Here is a 10,785-nt window from a genome sequence, read left to right as displayed (position 1 = left end):
GGAGGTGGAGGAGGGTGAGGAGGGGGAGGAGGTGGAGGAGGTGGAGGAGGAGGAGGAAAGGGAGTAACGGATACAGCTCTGTTGGAAGGAGTGGCTGCAATGGCCTCGTTTTCCTCCTCCTCCTCGTCATCCCTGTCGCTGGCTGCGCTCGTGGGGGAGACGGTAATGACGCCATCGGGTCAGGCCAACGTCATCTACCTGGCTGTGAATGAGAGCAGCCCGGGCAGCCTGCTGCTGCAGCTGTGTGAGCTGCTGGCCACCACACCACTGCAGGTAGACATAATACAACATACACAACCTACATGGCACATACATACAAAATCATCTTAATCTATATTTGCTTGGCTAGAATTCTTACAAATAGCCTAAAAAACTAGCCACTGAAAGTCCGTACTGGGCCTTAAAACTCGAACACATTTGCTGAACAAATTATTAAGTAAACTTAAGTAAGTTGTTCTTATTACAAGCAAGCATTTAAAGAAAGACTTCCTTAAAATAAGTATTTTGGTCACGTTATTAAGCTGAATTTAAGAATTTGTACCTTAATCTAAGTTTAATAATTAACCAAAGAAATCTTACAATATGACACAATTTCTTCAAACAGCATAATAAAAAACTAGGATTTTGTTGGAAATGAAGGCAACAAAACATTCCTTGTTTTAAGCGTTTTTCTATTAAAACAATGAAAAACTAAACAGCTTCTTCATTTACAACAGAAGTTGTGCATGTGGTCTTACTCTCAAAATAAGGAAAATAATCTTCGTATGCTGGGATATTATGCAAACCATTGTTTTTAACTTGTTACTGGTTAACTCTAGCTCAGTATTAGCAGTAATATCTTATTAAGACAAAGTTAGATATATTTTATTACAATGTGATCACTTTTCAAATGCATTTTTAGACAGAAAAACGCAATTTAGAATGATTGTTTACCGCGTGCGAGTATACGTAGGCATAAATAGACAGTGACTGAACACAAATCAATGTGTTACACCTTGCCACTTTTGTTTGAAGTGTGGCTGACCCTTCAAAGATGAGAGAAGTTTTCCAGCCAAGAAATGCATTTACGCTTTCAGACCATTAACATGTTGTTGTTTCCATGGCTGGCTTTTCTGTTCATTCAGCTTTGTTTTAGAGAAATTACAAACGGTCCCTTCATTCATTCATGTTCATTGTCATTGTGCAGTTTGTTCATTTTCTCACTCATGCACTCATTCATTCATAGTATAACACTTGTGGATGGGAGCAGACCTGAGCCCAGACTCTGAGAGCTGCTTGTGATCATACTGACAGAGGTAATAAAACACACTATTCTTGTTTCATTACTCATTCATATATTCATTCATTCAATCTTCTATGAAACATATACATTATTTATGTGTCAATTTAGATTTAAGCTCTCTATCTCTCTATTTGTTCATATCAGAACAGTGGAAAGGTCTTGTTAAACATCTTAGATCAAGTATGGTATTAACTCTTTTAAGTAACACTTGCTATCTTATTTCCAGGTCCTGTCTGTAGCCTATTTGCATATCAAATGCTTCCCTGTGAGAATTGAGCTGTCAGCTACACTTAACTTCAATTTGCTCCACTGAATCGCTTCAGGAAAACAAGCGTTAAGTCATCAAGCCAGCCTTAAATCACTATTGCTCCTCCTCGTATCATTACAGAAAGTAATGGCAATTGCCAGAACTTTATGCGTTTATACACAATTTATTACCGCTGCTGACAGTTCTTTCTTGAAAAGGTAATCACAACAAAACCATGGTTACCAGAACAATCATACAAAACACGGCTTGTTTACAGAAGCAGTTCAGCATGTTTCCAACAGCCACGCCTGTTAGTAAGCCCATGCAGGAGCTGAGGTGGCCCATAAGCCAGGAGCTTATCTGTTGTTTCTGTGGTGTAAAGCAGCTTAAGCTGTACAGCTACAACACACACTCTTCTCCTGACAGCATGTCAGTCCACTGCAGGGACTTAACTCTGATTTTATCTCTGTGAACACTGATTGCCAATCAGAGCTGCACAACAGTCCAATTTTTAAAAGCTTCCAACAGTTGTTTAATTACTTCATTAAAACTCTAAAACTCTTTCGAAAAATTCAGTTCCTTCAGCAGCTGAGATATTTGTTAGCAGGGTGAGAAAATAAAGTCTAGTGTATGGGCTGTTATCACAAATACTGTGAACAGTGTGTGAATGTACACGTTGTTCTAATATATTTTGCTCTCTTGTTCAGCCTTTAATTTATTCTCAGGGTGCATAAGAATAAAAGAAACGGCAGCTTTGATGAATAAAAGTATAATGAGAAGCTTATGAAATTGTGTCTCAATGAGGCTGATGTAATGTCTTTGTCTGTTGTGCTTTGTTTCATTGTGTAACCTGTTTTACTTCCAGGGTTTGGTGTTTGAGGAGGAGAGACCGCCGCCGCCGAACCGTGCCCCTCTGGCCCCCATGCTGGAGTTCGTCTCTGCCCAGACGGGGGTTCCCGTGGTTGCTGTGGGGGGTGGGGCCAGCCTGGGACGAGAGCCACAGGTAAATTACTTAACGTTGCATCATCAAGCCTTTTAATTTTATTTGGACTAAAGCAAGGACTATCTGTGGCTTAGAGGATGAAACACAGACCGTAAGAAATAATGAGTCAAGTGTCTGAAGATTTAGCTCACTGACCTCCACTGACTTTTCTGAGGTAGAATTACTGTGATTTCTTTATTTTGAATTAAAGATAGATGAGGAATATTGTAGTAGAGAAAAAATATGTGTACCTATCCTTTATCTTAAAGGATTAGTTATGGCTACTGTTACTAGCCATTAGAGGATATACTGTCATAAATTAGATTATTTATTATGCAATTAAAAGATGTAAATTCATGTATTCTGCTGTCTTTAGTGATTAGTGGATAGCAACTCTTTCTTAGCCACAGAAGTCCAATATTCACTCTTCTTGTAGCTCTGTTTCGGTCTCAATTAACTGCAGAGAGAAATGTCTTAAGGTGCTCCACTATGTGCACCTACTACTCACTAACTTTGTCTGCTGTGGAATGGGGCAGGAAGCATACGTTGGTATTATTAAGATAAGATAAGATAAGATATTCCTTTAATAGTCCCACAATGGGGAAATTCCAAATTATTAAGTATTAAAGCTATTACTGACATGACATGAAATATGGTACTTATTGCTGAGGAAAACTGCAGTCAGGTGATAACTCTGTGAGTTTGTCAGTGAGCAAACACCTTCACATTACACACAGGCATTGATCCCCCGTCAATATAAAAATATCAGTTAGAGCAGCTTGAAGACCAGAATGGGAGCTTTAGGTAAATGTGCCAGCAGTAGAAAACAAGCAAGTTATTCCGTACTGTTTTACTCACTTCTTTACACCACATTAGGTTCTCATCATAGCAAGAGCTGGTGCCGACTTGGAGCAAAGTTCCTTTTTCCAGACATTACTCTTCACAAAAATGCACATTTCAGCTCCGGATATGACAAATACTTTAGGCCTGTGAGTAGTATTGATGTATAACAGTCGCTACTTGACACAGAAGACTATAACTCATAGTTCTGGTACAGGAAAATGGAGCTGAGTGAAGAATCTATAATTTCTTTCAGACTCAAGTACCTTGTAAGATTTACTTATTTTCGAAACGATAAACATTTCAGAAAACATGCTGCTCTGACCTCATCACTAAGCACTAATGAAGAAGAGGAAAATTATTTCTTTGTCAGAATTTCTTTAGTTCTGTCACTGCTGCTTAGCTCATCAGCATCAAATTTACTTCTCTTTACCGAGCAGAGGATGTGCTGGATGTTTTCAGTGCAGACTGTGTGAGTGTTGCAGTTGAGCAATGCAATCACACTACAGAGAAAAGGTGTATTAGCAATTGCAATCAATAAACTTTTGCATTTCATCAACATTAATTTTCATGTCCTGAAAGACTTTCAGTGTCAAAATTCACACTTCAGTTAATCATGATGGCTGCTGTGTCACCTCGTTTTAAATGATGCTTGCCCATTGTTGCAGACTAATTAATGGTTATCAGTTCTCCAACTGGCTAATCTGTGTGTGACAAAAGGTAATGTTTTGCTGACAGGCATTAGTGATAAGTAGATCAAGCTAACAAAGCAATTTGGCATGACAGGTGTGATGTTTAATAAGTGGGCCAATTTGTTTTAAGTGGCTCATGTTGACAGTATGATGTTGTTATTGTGATTTCTACATAACTTTAACTTCAGCTATGGTAACAGCTGATGTGACACATTCAGCTTGGCAGTGAGCTGTCATAGCATGTGAATGTTTGTTATTGGAAGCAGCTGCATTTATGGTGGGAGGTGAGTTTGCTTTGAAATAACACTACTTTTGCTCTTGTTAGACTCAGTAAATCCCCTTTGATTACATTTCAATCAGGAGACATTTTAAATGAACCGATATATTTGATTGAATAAAGATGAGAAATGTGAAAAGTCTTTGGAGATTAGACCTCATTGTGTATTTGAAGGGGTTGGTGGAGCAGTGATTAGTATAGGAAACTCATCGATGGAGTCTAGACACTGGTGGTGGTGCTGAAGGGAGGAAGAGAATGCTGAAGATCTGGATGTGATGAGTGGATCCATCATCAGCAACCACTGACATAAAAGATGGACGTCACATCACCACCTTCTCCCACCCTACAAAAATGAAGCCAAAATATTCGGGATACGGCCGCTGCCATCCCGTGCTGGTGATGTCATTTGGAGCCTGAGTCTATCCCGTAGTGATTGGGGTTGGCACTGCGGTATTGCTGAATGCTCAATAACAAGCAGGGCCCAGTTGTCAATCATGTCTTGAAACCCAGTTTTTACAGCTTCAAATAACTAATTAAAACCAAATTTATCAGAAAAATTAACACTTGAACATACACCAAGGTGTTAAGAACTACCTAGACTGTCTGAAACCATCTTTGATTTGTTTTTTATTTTGACATTTTAGTTTGGCCCATGTCCCATCTGTTAACATGGAGGCAGCGGGCTTTATGACCTACACTGCAGTCAGCCACCAGAGGACGATCAGGATGTTTTGAGCTGTCATGTCGTACATCTTTATATATGTTGATGGTTGCAACAATTTCACACTGAAATCAGAGCTGAACGATTTAAAGTTTGACAGCTGCAGCATTATTAGCCCAATGAGATCGTAGCAAAGTGGTTGGTTTATTAGAAACACCCGTAGTCAGCTGATTAAGAAGAAGAGTGAGAGAGAGAGAATTGTAAATGAATAAAGCATAAAGATACTCTTCCTGTTCTAGGTACAAAACTCAGATAACATAAGATGTTACTGATCCACAGGTACTTTTTATTGAGTTAAACCCAGAATGAGCTACTGCCAATTAACTTGCCTGGAATTGCCTGGCTCAAAACCTTCATTTGGTACAGTCAGATGGCTGAGAGGACTACTTTTGAATGGTCTTTTATGCTTTAAGGTTTTGGAAAGTCCTCTTTACAAATAGAGGTTACCTTGTATTAAGGGTTTGCAAAAAAAGTAAGGTTTTTTACACAGAGGACAAAAAACTGTATTATGGTTCAATCAGACTGATATTTGAAAGGATAGAAAGAGACAGAGATACCTCTGAGCAGTTAAATAAGAATATTATAAACCACCATTGGTCATTGGAAAAATGAATTGGAAGCTTAGCATCAAAAACTGCAAATTTGAATAGGAACAGGTTCCTGTTTCAGTGTCAAGTGCACAATAATTACTATAACAAGCTGGAATTAACAGCTGTGATCCTTAGCAAAGCTATTCTTAACTTCAATATAGAAAAAAAAGGTTGGCCTAGGGTTTGCAATATTGAACATACCAGCTGAACATACTCTGACAAACCACTGTTTAAAGCTGTTAAATCGAACCACTGAGTAAACTGCAGAGGGCCCCCTGTTAAAAATAAATAAACAAATAAATGAAAAGGTTCACAAAATTTGCATTGCAGGTGGTTCGATAATGATCTTGTGTCATTTCTGCTCTTCCTGGGCAATAAATTCAAAATCGAAGGGTATAAAAATGGTTACAACAGTATTCTCCCCACATTGTGGGGACTAAAATGAGGTATTAATAATTTAATTATTTTTCCTTTTGGGGCCAAAACTATTTTAAACTATTCAAAATAATTATAACCAGAATTATCACCAGTATAACAGGTGATTTCAAACTTTTGAATGGTAATGCACAGCATACAATTTTCCATTGAGTCTTGATGGCAGTTGTATTCTTTAAAGGCTGAGAGGCTCATATAAAAACTTGGCTTAGTTCACTACTTAGTTTGAAAGACAGCTAGGCTAACTAGTAAATCATTTAGCATAAATAGATTTAGCTTATCTCTTATCTTTTCTTCTGTGTTTGAGTCAAATGTTTCTTAGCTGGAGATGCTATGGTTCTTTGACCCTGCCCACAGGGGGTTTAACACAGCAAATCCAGAATAGCTCTGCATCTGAGAAATATTTGTATAACTCAATTCTAATCAGTTCTTAATGGCCTTTGGGACACTGAGTCATGCATGTGTCCTGATACACGCCAAGAATCAATCAAGCTTGTGCTTCTAAATCTGTGACTTGGGACACAGCGTCAGTCATTTTTTGTTTCTGGTGAGTGCTCACATGACAAGAGTGCAAGTAGAGTATTTTATTTTAGCTCTAGCTTCCAAAGGGACACAAAAATTTTGTTTTATGTTTGAGCCTACACCACACACCACCACCGCTCACTCCCAGCACGTTCCCTGTACACTTCACTCTGATCTGGGTTAAGAAAAGCAGACAAGCTTACATCATAAATCAGGCTGATGCTGGTTTGATATTTGACCTAGTTCAGTGCTGCATAACCTGAGGTGAGCCCTGTCGACGTGGGAAGGCAGCGTGATGCTCCCTGAAGTTTCCTCTTGATCATTAATTTTAACACATGCTCACTGCCTCTTTGTTTTATGTTCAAAGGGAGCTCAACGATTAACTGTTAACACTGCTGAAAACTTTGGACAATGTCAAAAAAGTGCATAGTCATGATAAGTCCTTTGCATTATTTCACTGTTTAAGCTCACATTCATTCCAACTCTCTTAACCTATGTGAATTATTCCACTCGTTCCTTTGTTGTAGTGTTAAGACAAATACAATAGAAGAAAAGCCAAAAGAAATGAATTCCTCTTTCAACCAGTGAGCGCCTCATCTATCCAGATTAAATGTGACTGGAGCAGCAGAGAGGAAGGCGATCATTGTTTCTTTCATTGACACTGAAAGCCTCATTCAGAAGCCAAGGACTTTTTTGACAGACAGACTATGTTATTCCTCCGAGTGTTCCCCTCTGAAGTCAGTCCGCCACCAGGAAAAGAAAAGAGCTGAACTGGATGAGAAGTAGCTTAAACTGTATGGATACACTCACACTGGGAGACTTACAGTATAGACCAGACTGGCATCACCTCATCAACTGCTGGTTTAGGGGGGAAGAGAGCGCTTTCACATAACGAGAGAAACAGGGAAATGCTGAAAAGCTGTTGTGCAGGTTGTAAAATCAATAAACATATTATCCAGGCTCCCAATACAATAAATGTGAATTAGCTTCTGTCATTTAAATTATAACGAATTAGAAAGTTGAAACATTAATAACCAAGGCTTTCACACTGGGATTTGAGGCAAATAAGAAACATGAATATTCACCGTTAGTGTGGTAAATAGCTGAATGATGGTGACATTTACAATAGCCAGCTTGAGTGGGGGGCTTCTGGAGTAACTGCTGCCTCTGACTAAATTTCAACTTAGCCTAGATCAAAATATTGGTTATTAACAGGTTGGTTATTTACAGACACTGCCTAACGATACCTTGTGATTCAATCAAATATGTATAGATGTCCAAATAAGCACGATGGCTATGACAGCTGACCCATCAAGGTATCATAAGCATGGTTGAGCTAAGATTGCAAAATAATTGTTAGACACGTCCATAAAACAATGGCTTCTTCAAAACAAAATGAATACATAGAAACTTGCAATCCAAACACATGTCGAATTGCATAACCATCTATTGAAAAAGGGGTGCAGACATGTCAGTCCAATGTGCTGGTCTGGTCTATGCACCCACTGAATCCCTGAGTTACATTTGTGACATAAGCAGTGTTATTTACAGTTATAACCAGTGAAGGAAAGTTGTTCAAGACAGAAAGCTTGTGATCAGCATGGGTGTATGAAACAGATAAGAATATTTGGTGTTTGTTGCAGTTCTGTTATTGTAGCTAATGAGTTGTGTAGTTGTGATGCCAAGTAGAAGGTATATTTTATATGTAGTGACATATCATGTTAAAGTACACAGGTGAATGAGATAATTTGTGTGTTCATAACTGTGAAAATGTTTATTTTTGATCCTATTATTATGGCTTTGACACAGATGAGTTAAGGTGAAAGCTGTGTGTTGGTTTCTTTATCACTCTATATTATTCCCTCAGGTTAAGGGCTCACAGATGCTCAGTGCCTGACTTTCACGGAGACTAGAGTTTGCATCCTGTCCCAGAATGAATGTTTGCTTCTTTTACTAACCTTCAAGGAAAACTATGGTTTATTACAACTTCAGCATTTTTTATAGCTTCTGCCGTTGCTTATAGTGACTTTAAACTCACCAAAGCAAATGCTGAAATCTTAGAATGGCTAAAAAAAGGTCCAACAGAGCAAAAAGATCGAGCAGTCAGAACTGATAACAGTGATTTGTTTTCAGCCTTTCTTGTCGTTTATCCTTCTCCATATTTTATTTAACTGTAACATATATTCTGGAGCAATACCAATGCCCGAATGTTCTCATGGGTTCATGTTGGCTCTCCTTGCTTTCAGGAAAGCGGCTCCATCTACCTCCAGTTCACCTGCGCCACTTCACTCCAGCTCGAGGTCATCTTCGAGGTGCTTGAAGAGTACGACTGGACCTCCTTCTCTGTGGTGACCACTCGTCACCACGGCTACGAGGACTTTCTGGCCATGGTGGAGGGAATGACGGACGGTTCATTCATCGGCTGGGAAAAGAAGAGCGTGGTGATTCTTAACGTGACAGATGACCCTGGCGGGGCCCGAACCAAACGGATGCTCAAAGACAACGAAGCCCAGGTGGGGCAGGGAAACACAAACGTCAATTTTGATTGTTTTCTTGATTCATTGCTGTTTCCTGCTAGAGACTAGTGTCAGAGGGTAAAAGTAATTTCTCTTATGTCAAGTCTTACAATTTATTTTTTCTAAAAGCTACAATATTCAATATCAGTATTTCCACAACACCTGTCTCTCATCGTGATGAGCGATCTACCTTGAAAAGACTTCTTCTGTAGCCTGAGGCTCCGGTAACCGACATTTGTAAACGCTCCACAATCCTTGAAAAGGCAGATGGTGAATGCAGCCAGTCTTTAGTTTAAAAAAGATTCCCTCCATTTTTACAGTGACCTCTTGCTTTCAGCTGCTAGCTTCACCTTGAAAGTCGCAACTTTTTCACTGATGGCTATGCCCACAGAAAGAGGAAATGTTACTCATCCTAAAAGTGTAAGGTCCTGAACATCTTTAAAAATCCACTGTAGTTAGTCGGCAGGGTCACAGACAGACTCTGGTATCATAATAACCTACAAAAAAAGAAGAAGAATTAGAAAACAAAACACTAAAATGACAAAAATCAGCACATTTTTCATTCAGAAATCAAAGCTAAGGTGATTTTTAAATTTAAAAATAAATTAAAAACCGCTAAGTGAGTATTTTGTTAGTGTTTTGGTGTTGCGGAATAGAAATTCTAAGAATAAAGATTATTTAGTATCTAAACTGACCAGTCTTGACATAAGCAAGTACATTTTTCAGCTCTTCAATGTGCTGTAGCTGACTAGGCTTTTATTATCCTGCAAGCTGACGTTAGCGGTGCACTTTTGTTTGGTAGCTTGCCAAGTTGCACCGTGTGTCTATGTTTGTAGATAGGGAAGGGAAGCTAATATGGGTTGAGGTTTGAGGCCATTTTTGCATTGTGTTGTTTGGCTGTAAGTTATTGTTACCGTCAGCCAGTGAAAGAAAAGTGACATTTAATCCAGTTTAAAAATAAATTATTCGATTGGCTGCATGCAAATCAACAGCGACATCCTGATGCATAGAAAGAGGAAACCAGATACCAAAAACAATATACATTTCTTCCTTTGGAGTTTTCCTCTCTATGCTGTAGCAGAAAAAACATGCGATTTAATTTCAGTTGGGCTCTAAAACCTCAATACCAGGTTAATCGACTTTGTCAGATCAATATATTTGCAGTGCTGTCTTTGCACCTACAGTTATGACATTATAAGTTACTTCTTCAGGCGTTTTAACCAGAGGAAAGGTTTTGAGGAAAGCTCACCATTTAAAATTGGCCCCTCGCTTGCAGTTATTTAGGGGAGGTTGACTGAGGACACACTATTAATTTACACCGACATCCTGGGGGACCACTTGCACCCACACCCACACCCACACACACTATCACACACACCTGGGAGCTTTGTAGTGTGACTGAAGTGTTAACTGTTGCAGCTCTGAGCTAAGCTGCTCTCCTGAAAGATTGAGCGTTCAGGACTTTCTCCACTTGTGTGAGGGTTTTCAGTGCAGACTTGCAAGCAAAGAAAAAGTCTTTGACAGTGTCACAAAGCTACAGACTTCATTTCCACAAATCTCACAGCATGACTTTGCTTAGCTTAGCTTAGTGTTTGTCAAACTAAAAGAAAATATGTAACATAAAAAAATGTAATGTGGGTGAGTTTAGAGCTTGTGTGCATAAAGGCCTCTGCACACCAAC

General features: G+C 39.0%; 1 protein-coding gene across 1 annotated transcript in view; it reads left to right on the top strand.

Moving 5' to 3' along the window:
- The first annotated feature begins 1,818 nt into the window (after positions 1–1,818).
- The window catches only part of grin2da (glutamate receptor, ionotropic, N-methyl D-aspartate 2D, a), a 127,248-nt gene continuing 118,281 nt past the window's right edge, over positions 1,819–10,785 (top strand). The window contains exons 1-3 of the mRNA XM_035681884.1: positions 1,819–1,839; positions 2,395–2,532; positions 8,835–9,101. Coding sequence (XP_035537777.1) covers positions 1,819–1,839; positions 2,395–2,532; positions 8,835–9,101 — 426 coding nt within the window. The remainder of the gene's footprint in view (positions 1,840–2,394; positions 2,533–8,834; positions 9,102–10,785) is intronic.

Source organism: Morone saxatilis, unplaced genomic scaffold (assembly GCF_004916995.1).
Source record: "Morone saxatilis isolate NCDOM2014 unplaced genomic scaffold, NCSU_SB_2.0 Contig9, whole genome shotgun sequence".
Lineage (NCBI taxonomy): Eukaryota > Metazoa > Chordata > Actinopteri > Moronidae > Morone > Morone saxatilis.
This window is presented reverse-complemented; position numbering and strand designations above follow the sequence as displayed.